Source organism: Epinephelus fuscoguttatus, linkage group LG12, assembly GCF_011397635.1.
Source record: "Epinephelus fuscoguttatus linkage group LG12, E.fuscoguttatus.final_Chr_v1".
Classification (NCBI taxonomy): domain Eukaryota; kingdom Metazoa; phylum Chordata; class Actinopteri; order Perciformes; family Serranidae; genus Epinephelus; species Epinephelus fuscoguttatus.
Window position 1 is genome coordinate 22,055,144 of NC_064763.1, and position 14,685 is coordinate 22,069,828.

At 42.1% G+C, this 14,685-nt stretch overlaps 1 protein-coding gene across 4 annotated transcripts in view; it reads left to right on the forward strand.

Annotated features, from left to right (window-relative positions):
* abr (ABR activator of RhoGEF and GTPase) overlaps positions 1-14,685 on the forward strand; it is a 211,318-nt gene that overhangs the window by 92,416 nt on the left and 104,217 nt on the right. For all 4 annotated transcript variants that reach the window (XM_049592030.1, XM_049592031.1, XM_049592032.1 and 1 more), the window contains one exon: positions 4,780-4,965. In XM_049592030.1, the coding sequence (XP_049447987.1) occupies positions 4,780-4,965 (186 nt within the window). The remainder of the gene's footprint in view (positions 1-4,779; positions 4,966-14,685) is intronic.

A 14,685-nucleotide genomic window follows, 5' to 3' on the forward strand; every position in this document is an offset into this window, starting at 1 on the left:
CAATTTCACGAAGCTCTTCGTCAGTGTATTCTGGCTCAAATAAATAAGGGCGGCCATCGACTCGATGTGGAAAGCCTATATACTAACATTCCACATTTAGGTGGGATTCAGAGTTGTTGTCTTACCTTACGGTGTGTTTACCACTTACCTCTGCTTTCCAAAGCATGGCTGAAATATCGCGAGAACAAGCAGTGATCTCATACCGTGCCTAAAATCTCACGATAACAAGCAGCAACAGCTGGAAGGCAGAACTGGACGGTTGCCTGAAAAGTTCATTCATTTATTTTATGAAAGATTTATAGAATAATGGCTGACTTTTTGCCAGACTTTGACTTTGTGGAGGAGGAATTTGATTTTGCAGAGTTTTATGGCCGCCCTTATTTATTTGAGCCAGAATACACTGACGAAGAGCTTTGTGAAAGTGAAGAACGGAGGAGGAGAGAGAGAGAGGCACAACAGGTAGAGGACGACAGAGGAGGAATGGCTGCTGCAAGACTGCGTAGCTCTGGAGATTGGTGGTGTACCTGTGAATGCTGTACCCCAGTGCCCACAGAAGAGGAATGCCTCTGTTGCAAGGAATGGGACCAGTTGCAGCCTTAGCTAAATGGTAAACAACAAACATGGCACCACACCGGTAAGGTAAGACAACACGTTTACATGTCGTTTTCTATATGTTCTCTGACATTTATCCTAACGATATGAGGCGGTCTTTGTGGAGAAAAAGCTTGTTTAGTGGACTAACTTTGCACTTGAAAGGATGCCCGTTCAATTACGTTTTAACAGGTCTGACACTACAGCTGTATCTAGGCTAACGGCTAACATGCTAACTATTATTTCTATGTCACTAGTCACTTGAAACAAATTTAGAACTCTAGGAGACGGGTTGAAATAAACCGAAATTTCCCTTTAATATCAGCAGGAGGAGAGCTAGTTAACGTTAGCTGTTAGCTGTTAGCAATCGGTAGCAGGAACTGGTTGAACTGAATTAAATTTTGACATGTTCAAACTCTCTTCAGTAAAAAATAAGTATTGGGTGAAGGTAAATTATCATGTTCTTATGAGGTGTTCAAATGTAATTAAAATGAGTTTTCGGCGAGATACTATAATAAATACAGTTGTTGAATGGACGACTTTGTTGATGTTTTCACTGCAATGTAAAATTTATTTTGAATGGCTTAAACGTTTTTCATATGAAATAAGGTTTTTTTTTAGAGGTTTGATTGAAAGGTATTGTAATGAAGGACTTTCTTTTTTTCCCTGGCACAAAAAGGGGGGATAAATAACATCAAAAACATTATAAGCAACAGCCAAACATTAGTATCAGCTATTGACCAAATTGTTATTTTAAACATTGGTATCAGTGTTGGTCCAGAATTTCACAATCTGTGCATCCCTACTTCCTGCTCAACCACATCTGCCAATTGTATCACAGTGCAGATGGAAGCGTACATCTACTGCTAGGTCAGCTAGCACCACTGAGCTAGCTAAGGTTACAGCTCAGCCGAGGAGGACGCCATTAATGTTTACGGTTTGCGGTTGTGGTTCAGTCGAAAGAAAGTAGTTTGCATGTGGAACTGCTCATAACAAGGCCCGTGGATTACCTTGAGTAACTGGGTCATGATTTCAGGAAAGAGACATTGCTGTTGAGTTTTTCAATTTTTTTCTTTATGCTTTGAGCTCCACAAACTGAGTGCCACCTAGTTCCGTTATATTGGAGAGAAGGCAGACATCTCTTCGGCCGATATCTCCAACACTAGGCTGATCTATGTAGATTGATATATGATACGACAGCTAAGAGGAAAAATATGTATTTATGATTTTGGGGTGAAATGTCCCTTTAAGACTCCGGCAGCAGCATACATGTTGCAGTGCTGCTGCCGTGTGAGCTGGTGCAGGCCTGTGTGAACTGTCAGAACTCTATTGGTGGTTAATGGTCACACTGACCACAGTCACAGCAGCTTCCTGCAACACTTACTGAACATGCTTCCCCATGCTAAGCCATTACATCATATCCTGCCGCTCTCGGCCACATGCTTCACTTTGACCAACACGTTGTCAGTTAAACAACAAACTGTAGAATTGAACATGGACAGTCACACAACAGTTATAGTAAAACAAAGAAAAAAAAGACATCGTCAGAAGTGTGGTAAACAAACGATTGCAGCAATACTTGCAGAAATCTGGTCTGTCTCTCAGTTCCTTCTCTTTGAGCCCTCAGTGACGACACAACAAGTCATTGTACAACTCGCACAATGACGCGTTAGTTCCTGTCCACCTCCACTTCCTCTGTCATTGAGAGAAACACAGTGTATTTACACTTTAGTTTTTGCTTTGTTGCATTTTTTATGTTCGGTAGGTTATGAAATTAAAGGCAGACCAGGACTGTAAACAAAAGTAGGTCATGTGTTTGATTGTGTTTTGGTATCCCTCTGTGTCAGCTCTCGGTGTTACAGATTATGGTGGTGAATTTGACAAAATCTAGGGAGAATGTTGACTCTATCTGACACCAGCAGTTGCTTATACTTGGATCTATTGGTATAGCAGCAGGTGTTAACACCTGAAAAAGGCAATGGACAAGTCCATTGTATTCAGCTTGTTGGTTCAGACAAAAAAACTCCTGACAAACCGCCTCACTGTGCTTCAAAGAGACAGGGGAGAAATTGAATTCCTCTCACCTGCCAAACACCCCAAATTAAAGGGGTAATTGTAGATGTAGCAGGTCATTCACGAGACGCAGACACTGACTAAGCTAGACTATACTAAACTCAACAACACTAGAAAAGTTTCTTTCTGGGAACAAAACTTTTAAGGTGAGATATCAGCAAAAACTTTACAGGCTACAGAAAGGCCCTCTCCTCTTATTTCCTGTCCTCCTGGCTCATAATGTATTGACACAACTAATCGTGTGTGAAACTTGTCTGGTCAGCTACTACATCAGCGTATTGATGCCACGCCAGCAAAGAAAACTGATCGTTATCGGGTAACATGAAAAGTGTCTTGTTATGACAAGGTGTTTTTCACATTTTTACACGATACTTAACATATTGTCATCATGTGAAACTTATTTTTGGATGAAGAAACAGTGCTGGAGAACGGCTATGGCCCATCTGTACGACGTGATTAAGTACTGCTTCATGCTCTGGTTGAGACATGGCAAAATTTTGCTGTTATTGAGCACGGTGGATGATACTGTGATATGTATGCACACTGTAGACCCACACTAAGAGGGATTTTTACAATTTTCTGTCAGAATCAGCAGGGAGAGGCGCATCCAGAAACTTTAACAAAGCTTTAACAGAGAATCGTTCAGAAGATCAGTTCGGTGAATAAATGCATACAGAAATATCCACAATATCCCCAAAATATCAGTAGTCACACTGTGCTGTGTATTGAGTGATCCATGGCGCTGTCTGGCTATCTGTGGTGATGAAGCAGAGAAGAAAAGTTTCTTTTTGTAACTTGAACACATCTTGTTATGACAATATTTTGAAAAAACATGAAAAACAGGATTTTTTTTTTTCATGTTATTACCTGATACTGAGCTTTTTCATCAATACGCTGCTGTGAACAATAGATCAGATGACAGTGATATGACTATGGGCTACAAGGTTTGAAGACATGCTGAGTATCAGTTTGTTCAGGTGCTCCTGCTTTCACTTACAGTATCAATATACAGTTTCTTTCCCTGGGCCAAAACTCCACTTAACTCCAGAAAGTATTGAATGACCCCTTACACACATTGTGATGTCTGTCTTTTGAGAGCAGACCTAATGGTTCATGTGCAACAATTACATTCATTATGGTGCAATAATTGCATTTAATTTAGTGCAATACATACTTCTATTCTAGTGCAGACTTACTGTATAGTCATGTATTTTTACCTGTCGTCTGTGGATGTTTGTTTGCTGAAGTTGATTTTGTGTTTGCAGTGTCTTCCTGTGTCTTTTTTTGCACTGACCAGGAGCAGCACTTCTAATTTCATTGTATACCACACAGTGACAATAAAAGCTTTCTATTTTGTTCTCCATCAATGATACCACACACAAAATACTCTATAAATGTGTGACTAGTTGTATTTGTACAGCCTCCATAATCACATGACACTGTTCTGTAATGTAGATGGAGATCTGTCGTAACACTCTTGTCAGACCTGGTGAGGGCTTTTGAGCTTTGTGTTCTGCCTCCATACAACCACTGTTATCAGCGCAGGACTGAGTCATCATCAGCCTGAGAGAATTTTGGCTTCCATGACGTGAGAGCGTTTTTGTTTTCACTGTAATTCAGGGTCTCCCCCCTGCCATGTCCTCTCTCCGCACATATCTATGATTAGCTGAGTAGGCGTACAATCTGAGTGGTCAGAGACTGCACTGCAGGGAAGAGAGTCACCCAATTGCAGAGCAGAGAGGCTTAGATTACACGCTTATCACTGGGTGACGCAGAGCAAGATCAGAAACTGATTTTATTTTCAGGCAGTGGCCCAATTAGGCCGCTGATTAAGTGCCAACTAACTGCCTCAAAATTATACTTGCTGTCAAAGCCTGCTTTTAAAATAGACACAACTTCAACCCATTTTTTCAGAACTTTAAGCCACAGTTGAAACAAACATAATATGTATATTGAAAAACAATTATACCAACTGTCATAAAGCTTATGATATTAACAAGAAGAAACATTAACTGAGTTTAGGTGTGATGTCTCGGTTTCCACTTCTTCATATATGTACTGGTCCTTGGTTGTGTTCACTGACTCTGTCCGTTCTCTCTGTCTCTGATCATCCAGCCCATGCGTCCCCTAAAAGCCACGGCCACAACCTCGCAGCCCGTCCTGACCATCCAGCAGGTAGAGACCATCTTTTACAAAATCCAGGACATTTTTGAGATCCACAAGGAGTTCTACGACGCCCTCTTACCCAACATCCAGCAGTGGGACGAGAAGGTCACCGTGGGACATTTGTTCCAGAAGCTGGTGAGTGTGGCGTGGGCTCAGGAACTAAAGTGTGTGGGCCTTTCTTTTATCCCGCTCCATCATTTGCATGGCACATGTAAACGGGTGTCAGCGGGAAAATTGTCAAACACTATTTGTACTCAGTGAATCACTCATCTGAATTACACTGTGCGTGCGTAAGCGTGTGTGTGTGCGCCCCCGTGTCTGAGGTCTGAGTGCATTAGCAGAAATGTTGCAGCCTCCGATCTATAACAGCGTCATGTTTGCACTGGGTTATGTTGCTTAAACAGGCGCTCTCAGTACATAATGTAACAACATCATCATGTTATGTGTGTAGATGTGTCTGTGTGTGGAATTAGCAAGGCTCCAGCTTTGGCTCGTCTCAAAGTCAGCCCCTCTGTGTTACATCATTGCATTGTCAGATTTGCAGTGGATAATGTAATTTGAATGCTTCTCTGCACATAACATACTGTAACAGCGTGTGTGTGTGTCTCTTTTAGATACTCATTACATGTGATTGGCGTACTGTAGATGGGCTGATGCAACATACTGTAATAGAGACTTTTAGCTGAGATGTAAGAAATTGGACTTCTTTTAGGAAAAGTAAATCCTCATCGAAATTTAATTTACAGTGTAATGCTTCCATTCAGTGTGTAAAAGCCCGAGGCAGCCATCAGTAGAAACTCTTAACTCTTTTTGAATGTCATTTGGTACTGAGAGCCGTAGTGTAGCTGGTATGATTGGAGTCAATAAACCCTGGCACACTGTGTCCTGTTAGTTCACCCCGTTTACCCACTGTGGGCGGGCAGTAACAGAATATTGTGGTTTATAATTTTCCAGGACTGGAACGAGACAGACTAACAAACTGTCTATTCAGAGAAGTGGCAGTGAACCACTGTAAGCCCTTTTACCTGACAGTAACAACAGGGTTTGCCTCTACGGTCGGGAGCCTCAGAATACCTCAGAGAACAAATAATGATTTAAGTCACTTTTATTATGCTCATAATTTTCATAGTGTTGAGGTTGTTATTATTATTTTTGCCATCCTGCTGTTCAAATTATTACTCTGACTTTACAGCCTAATCTTGTGATAGGATTTTTAAAGATAATGGACAATAAAATCATCATTACTTTGCCTAGCACCATTCCAGGGCAATACATATCGAGTGCCATGGATTTAATGTTAAAATATGAATTAACTAGTTGGTTGAAAAACATAACTGTTATTATAATTTACACAGAAACTCCTTAAGGGAATAGTTCAGATTTTTTCTGGGGTGATATGATATATTAATAGGGATGCACCGATATGGATTCTTTCAACCGATGCAATATCCGATAATTTCACATTGATTTACCTCACACATTAACACTCAACTCAGACAAACAAGCAGCTGTATCTCACATACACACAGCCAGAGAGAGGGACATGCTCCAGACTGGATTGCCAGGTAACGATACAAACCATCATTATCTCTAGCATCACTTGGCCAGCGCTTATTAATAAGTTTAACAACAGAGCTTTTAAAAGCCTTGTGTTGGATGTTAGCCGCTGCTGCTAATCGGCTCATGCTAACACTCTGGAGAGGGTTCTTCAGTGCTGTGTCTAACCTGTTTGACAGCTGCAATCAAAGATCAGACCCTCGGCGCAATCCTGTTGTCTTCCTCTAGAACTGTGAACAATGTCCACACCACAGCTTGTATTGCCCTCGTATGCTGCAGTTGTTGTTCTTCTTCTTGTGTGTTTATTGGCCACTCACAAACCAAGTTCAAAGGTACATGTACCACCACCCACTCTGTCGGGTGTGTAGATGCTGCCCATGTTAAGTCAGTGAAGCAGTCTGGCTTTGTGTTGTTGGAATATTTATCGGCTATAATTTTAATTATCGGAATAATGCATAATAATAAAAATAAAAATGTCCCATTATCACCCTATAATTTATCGGCCTGATAATGAATTGTGAATTTATGACCACTGTAGCAGGGCCCATGCTCACAGGTGCTGATTGGCACCTGATTGTCAGCACCTGCAGGTACCAGAAGCTTAAAACAACAGCAAAAAAAAAAAAAAAAAAAGAAGAAAAGCTGTATGGTATTGGCAGAGAAGATTTGGCAAATATTACATGCGCAACCCACACACTCATCTCTGCTGCTCATCTCATAAATGCATGTTCACAAAGGCAGTAATGTGGCACAAATGTGGCACCATTTAAAAGGGAAGTAAACAGGCTTTCCAACAGTATAAGATTTATTGCCAAGAAGCATTGTTACAACAAAGAAATAATCTACCAAACACAAATTTCCTTAGTTTTTGTGTTTAGTTTATATCGTACATCTGTGGTACTTATCCATAGTCTGTGTATTAACTACAGTAGATGGCTTTCAGCACGCCCTCAGTTTGGAGTATGATATCAATTTAATTGTACGCCAGATTGAGAATATTTTTACCACTTCACCTTGCTGTCAGACAGCCCCTTTCCTTTGACATTATATTTATTCAACCGGATAGCTGTGCACTGTATACCGCAGATCAGCTGTTAGGGTCAGACTTTCAGCAGTTTGCAAAGGAGATAGTAATAAGTTCTACGGCTGAGAGAATGTAGTGCCAACGAAAAGGGCTGTCCGACAAGGTAAAGCAATAAAAGCATTCTCAATATAAAATCAACTTAAACTGATATTCAGATATTCCACTTCCTGTCTCTAAACTGGGGGTGTGCTGATCACCAGCAGTATGTAATACACTGGCTGTGGATAAGCACCTCATACAACCACACTTCAAAAATCCAAACTACCCCTTTAAGTTTCCTCTGTTTTAAAAGAAATGGTACAGCTAATATCAAACCATTGTATTGTCAAAGGACAGAAGTATAGAAATAGGCAACTTGCTTTACACTCATAGGGTTGTCAGAATTATTTACGCAGCTTTACAAATCTTTAAATTGTGTGACAATGAACAGATAAATGTGATTAACTGATGCTGGATCAGTGATTAATTATGTCCCTTGTTCAGCTTGCACCACGTTTTTCGGTCTGGGGAGACGTAATTTATTCTCGCTAATGAGCTGTGAGTTAATCAGATGTCCCATTATGAGAGATCCTGGGACATTTTGCCAAGTCATGAGCACACTGTTGTTTTGACTAGAGCACACCAATGAGTGTCATGCCAGCTCAGGCAGAAAAACTCGTCAGAACCAGGATTTCTATTTTAGTCTTTTAAAAAAGAGAAGTTAGTGTATGAAGTTGTTAAATATTTCTGGCTCTACTGGCCTGGGATTTATTGTGTGTTTCTGTGAGATAGCATCTGTAATTTTCACAAATTTGAACAGAGAGTTCATGTCTGTGCAGTAGACAAGATGTCAGCACACAGTAGACTGCAAGTCTGATCTTTTTATGAGCTTACAGTATCTGATCATATATATTTCTGGACTGAATCAAGGTTTTCTTTTCTTTTTTTATCATAAGGTTGAATGTTAAGCGACATTTAGATGTATCTGTTCTGCTCACTCACCCCCCAACTCAGCCACAGACTCTCAGTGGCCTGTTTCAGTTCGACAGATGTATAAATATCACAGCTCAGCTTGAATAACTCAGTAAATTTCGTGCCGGCGTTATGAGGAACCTGATGAGGATGTCTGTCTCATTCTGATATGAAACGGCGCTCTCAACCATGTTGACATCTTTCGCTTTCGGTTTTCAACATCTCACAGAGGGTTTCAGGTGCACTTTGTCGTCTTATAAAATCATGCTAGCCAGGGTTATGATTAGCAGTAACCCACTGTGACTAAAAGTTTGCAACTTCCAGTTTGTACATTGGGTATTTAAGACAATAGATTAAATAGTCTGAAGGTGAAGGTGGACAAGTTCTGAGCGAGAAACTGATGGAAAGGACTTCCTGTAGCCATGTTTCTCACTTAAGGACTCAATGGAATCTGGTTCAAGACAAGCCAAGTGACTGAATCTGTAACTTCTAGCTATAATACAACCCCAAGCTTCCATAAGTGGGTCAAAATCACTACTGCAGATTAGGGTTGCAACTGATGACTATTTTCACTGTTGATTAATTTGTCAATTGTTTTCTTGATTAATCCATCAGTTGTTTGGTCTATGGAATGGTAAAAAATGGAAAATGGTCAATCACCTTTTCCCAAAGGCCAAGATCCATCCATCCATCCATCCATCCATCCATTTTCAATTGCTTATCTGAAGCCAGGTCGCGGGCTTTCCAGCTCCTCCTTGGGGATCCCAAGGCGTTCCCAGGCCAGATGAGATATGTAATCCCTCTAGCATGTTCTGGGTCGGCCCCGGGCCTTCTACCAGTGGGACGATAACGTCCTCAAATGTCTTGTTTTGTCCACAACCCAAAGATGTTCAGTTTACTGTCATAGATGAGTGAAGAAACCAGAAAAATTTAAGAAGCTGGAACCAGAAATGTTTTTCCCTAAAAAATTACTTAGACTGATTTATCGACTATAAATTAGTTGGCTATTTAATGTTTAAAAGAACAAACAGCTATCCAGAGCAGGCTGTCAAACTTTTATGCTTCTTTTTTGGAATCTTGTGAAATGTCTCTTTGGCACGATTGATGCGTACGGAAAGTTAGCATTGAAGGTCTAGTCAGATTCTTAGTGTTGTCACTTATTCTTTGTGGTAATATTTCCTTTTTTAAATAATAATTTTATTAGTTCAGGACTGTGTTTTGCACAGGGCTGCACAAAGAGCCTGGCTGTTAGGCATCATCTGATTGGGCAGAATCTGCACACGAGTGAGGTTTATTGGACTAGTGCTGTCGTACTGCAGGAGAAGAGTGTGACAAGATCAGTGTAGACAAAAGTACAGATGCCAGAGAGTAACTGGTGCCTAAAAACATAATAGCATGTCTGCTGTCTGGCATTATTTTTGATACAAGAGAGATGACATGGCACAAGAGTCAAGAACTGGGTACACTTTATGTTTATTTATTATTCAACGAGGTTAATGAATATTTTCCTCGTATCATGCAGCCCTTGTTCTGTATAAATAAAATTCTTTGGTTTTGTACATTTCTTACATGTGTTGGCAGCTTGGGAAGATTGATTGGCATTGCTACATGAGCTTATATTTAGTAGCAGAGAAACTGAGCAGATCTCTTATGTAGAAATTTAATCCTTTTTAGTAGTTTAAGTACTTCCTCTCATCCCCCTCCCCTCCTCTCTGTGGACCCCAGGAGTCACACCACCAAGTGACACCTATTAGTGTAGTCATCAGCGCCCATCTGTGCTGCGTATATGTGCGTACATGAGCATGTCATGTGGCAGCTAAACATTTAGTCAGAGTGGCAGTGTGAGAGTACAGATGGCACTGTAATTAGCTGGTCTACTCCCTACTGCTCCTTGTCGGCAGCACGGAGGCCACTGAAGCAACACAGAGGGACAGAGTTACAGAAAACAGGCAGACGGGGAATAAAAGCCAGCCACCATTCCAACTTTTCTCACCTTTTCCAGACAAGAAGGGGGCTCAGCTGCAGCCCGTGGCTGCCAGGATTGCATTTGACCGACCACATTATCAAAGTCCCTGGAGGCATTCCAGTTGACTTTGATAATTTGTTAAGTGGGAAGGGTTTAATCTCGCTACAGTCATGGTTTTGAAGAGATTTTAGGCTAATAAGAACAGATTTTACACACATTTCTGAAGACATACATTCATTTTCTGGCACCAACTATAACTGTAATCCGTGTATTATGTTACACTGGTAAACAGATTACTGCATCCCCATTATAACCTACAATTGGCACGGGCTCTATGGAGGGCAATGTGGCCACCACTTTGTTCCAGACTGAAATATCTCAGCATCTACTGGACTGATTGCTATGAAATTATATTCAGAAATGTATTGTCACAAGGAAATGAAGCTGACTGATTTTGGTGATCCCCTGACCATTGTCAAGTTTCTCAGTAGGTTGATATGGTTGGCATTTAGTGAAATATCTCAACAAATATTGAATAAATTGCCATGACATTTGGTGCAGGCTTTCATGGTCCCCTCGGGATGAATAATAATAACTTTGGTAATCCCACAGGTTCAGGTTACTTTATATGTACACGTAGGTAGATTTTGTCTGCAGTAGATGCAGCAGGCAACACAGACAATGCACAGACATGGTAAAAGAACAAGGATCCATGAATCACTAAAATAAAATAGTTGTTAATCTGAGTGATGGCTGCTGGAACAAGGTTTTTGTTTTTCGTACCACTTTTTTCTTGGGACTATAAACTGTGCAAAGGGTGGGTACCCTCATTTAAAATTGAGCTAGTTATCTGCTGTAACTGCCTGGTGTACAGGGATGCTGGGTTAGGCTATGACCTACCAATCAGCCTACCAGACCATATGACAATTTGACTCAGAGAGTTTCAGTTATTTAAAGGTAGGCTTTCAAAGGAAAAGATAAAAATTGATCCAGTTAAAGTATGATAGAAAAAAAGTCATCATGGTTTCGTCAATGCAGTACCAGGACTGTTTCCTCAAACAAAACAGCTTGCTTCAAAGTTCAGTTTTGAGTCAATAATTATATTTAGAAGACACATTGCGCTGTCTGACTATTAAGGGATATGATGTCATGTGTGGGCATGTCTTCAAAAATAAATTATCATGTCTTTGGTTTGAAATATGTTATGTTTTAATTGAAGACTTAACCTTTCATGAAAATTTTAATTTGTCATACTCTGGTCCATTACCTAAACAACATTCCCATCATCCTCAACTGTGCTTTGTCTCTAGCAAATGTTAGGATGCTAACATGCCAAACTAAGATGTTGAAAGTGGTTAACATATCTGCTTCACATTTGCATTTTAGCATTGTTATTGTAAGCATACTAAAATGCTTACGTTAGCTTTTAGCTCAAATCATTGCTGTGCCTAAAAATAGCCTTACAGAGATGCTAACATGGCTGTACACTCTTAGTGTAGTTCAGTTTTTGTCCTCAGGATTCAAACGTCTGCTGTTTAGTCTATTTATTGGGACGTCAGAATGTTGCATGGTATTTACTTCAGCCCATTTTGTTGTAAGGTTGGTGATAGAGGGTGACATGGGAGTGGATTTTTACTCATGTCCCATCCCACGACCACAAAAAAACTCCTGTCCCATCCCAATTTCATGTTTGTCAGCAGGATCACAGAAAAACTGCTGGCCCAATTTCCATGAAACTTGGTGTAATGGTGTAGCATGGGCTAAGAAAGAACCTATTAAATTTTGGAGGGGATCCGAATCACGGGGTGTATACATACAATATTTTTCACTTTCATCAACATTGTGAAATGAGGCATTTAGCCTTGGCGGAGGTCTGTGCTCTCAGATTGCTCTCCTAGTTACACTTTGATTTAAAGTTTGGATTTATCTATGAATTATGCCCAGTCGCTGGCCTCATTTGTGAGTGAGAATTGTGGTAGAATCTCCCTGGTTTGATCGTTCTTCACAGGTGTTAATCACATGACATGAGCACAGCTGACTGAAGTTTGAGTGTTTAAGATAAAGGGGGAACAATGTATTAACGTAACAGGAGGAACTTTGGCAAACAGTGTGCTGCACATACAGTTCTAATTCTAAAATACACTTTCGGTGCAACTTAGACACATCATCAGTGTTGTATCCTGGGTTCACTGGGTGTTTCGGGTCTCACAACAGACACCCTCGCCCAGGCAACCCAGCCGGGGTGATCAGTCCCGGCTTGTGTTTAAGTAGCTTTAGTTGTCCACGGATCTCCCCGCTTGATCCACAGCCATCTGGACGCCTTCTCTGCCGCGTCAGTGATGTTTTTGATGGCTCTTCTGTTGTGTTGTCCCTTCACTCCCAAAATCCTGAGTGCTCTGATGAGAGACTGGCCTACGAATCCTCTGCACCCGACCTCGATGGGGTTGCATCGGGTCCTCCATCCTCTGCTTCGGCATTCGCCTGCCAGATCCTCATACTTGGCTCTCTTCCTCTCAAAGGCCTCCTCCATCTGGTCTTCCCAGGGAACAGTCAACTCCAGCAGGACCACTTGTCTAGTTGTTTCTGACACCAGGACCATGTCTGGCCTGAGTGTGGTCACTGCGATGTTCTCCAGGAATTTGAGCTGTCTCCCTAGGTCGACTTTCAGCTGCCAGTCTCGAGCTGTTGCCAGCAGCCTCCCTGCTTGACTCTGGCACTGCTGTGGCTTCTCCCCAGCCCTAACAAAGGCGATGGACTGCCCTGTTGGTTGTTGGTGTTTACTGGTGGAGATCCCTGTGCTGATGACCTCTGCGATGACCCGCAACACTTGGTCATGGCACCAGCGGTAGCGCCCGTCCCCCAGCGCCCTTGGGCAGCAGCTCAGGATGTGCTCCAGCGATCCAGCACTCTGGCAGAGAGGGCACAGTGGATTCTCAGCCAGGCCCCAGCGGAAGAGGTTGGACGGGCTTGGGAGGACATCGTACACCGACTGGATGAGGAACTTGATCCGGTGTGGCTCAGATCGCCATAGCTCTGTCCACGATATCTTCCGGTCAGCTGCCTCCTCCCATCGGGTCCACGCCCCCTGCTGCTGCATCCCTACTGTCCTAGTGCAGCGGGCTTCCTCCACCCCTGCTCAGACCTCCTCCTGGATCAGCTGACGCCTTTACTTTCCCTGGGCCTTGTTGAAGTGAGGTCTTGGGTTGCTCCCGAGCCCTGACCGTCCGGACGCCACTGTTCCCACCAGCTCACTGTGTCGCAAGCGGAACTCAGCCTGGTTGACTGCCTCGTGAGCCTTCCACTTCCTGCCGGTTCTTACTTCTATGCCAGCCGAGGAGACTTTGGCGTCACTGGAGTCCCTATACAGCAGCACCTCTCTTGCTCGGGTGACCATAAACTCCTCTGTCAGACTACTGAAGGGCAGTTTCAGCTTGTTGTTCCTCCCGTACAAGGCGATGCTGCTGAGGCTTCGTGGTAAGCCCAACCTCTTCCGCAGGAAACAGCTGACCTTCCTCTCAAAGCACTCCACGGTACAATATTTGACTGTGAAATTGATTGTATACTGGGATTAGTTAGTGAAGTCAAGCATGTCCAGAATACAGATATTGCTAAATTGCTAATTGCTGATGCCTAATAATGAGTGTCTAAACAGAGTTAGGCATTTTCTGCAACAATACATAAATGATCAAAACAGAGCTCAGCCTGTTGTGTGTCATGTTCAGAGCTTAAGATATTGTTAGATACATGGTTTGGCCTGCAGCGTTCTGCCATCTAACATGTCAAGGAGTACATAAGCCATCTATCAGCATTTTCATCTGCTTGAAAGTGTCTATTTCTAGTCAAGACTCTCTTTCTGTCTCCTACCCTCCTTTTTTTCAATCCCTCTTCATCTCCTCCTTCCCACCTCCACTTTCAGACACAAGCTGTTGTTTTCCCATCCGCCACTTTGACCTGTGATCGTGTTGTTTGAAGTGTAGGCGCTATGTTCAGAGCATCGCTCAAAGCCCTGCATCGCAATGACGGACAGAGTTGGAGAGGTTTCATACCGGTCACACGCCGTGTCCAAGCAACATGATAAACTGGTCAAAATAACTTGATCACGTCATTGTGCTTGATTTGTTCTTTCCAGCCAAGCTGCCAAGTCAAAAATGTCTATCTTTGGAAATGTGATCACACATGGTGGTTTCTCCCTTCCATCCAAGGTTTTGGTTTGAAGTCTCCAATTATGATGAGATGATAAACAGACCGTGACACTTGTTTGGCTGAGTTCTTGTCTGTGCAAGTCTTTATGTGACTA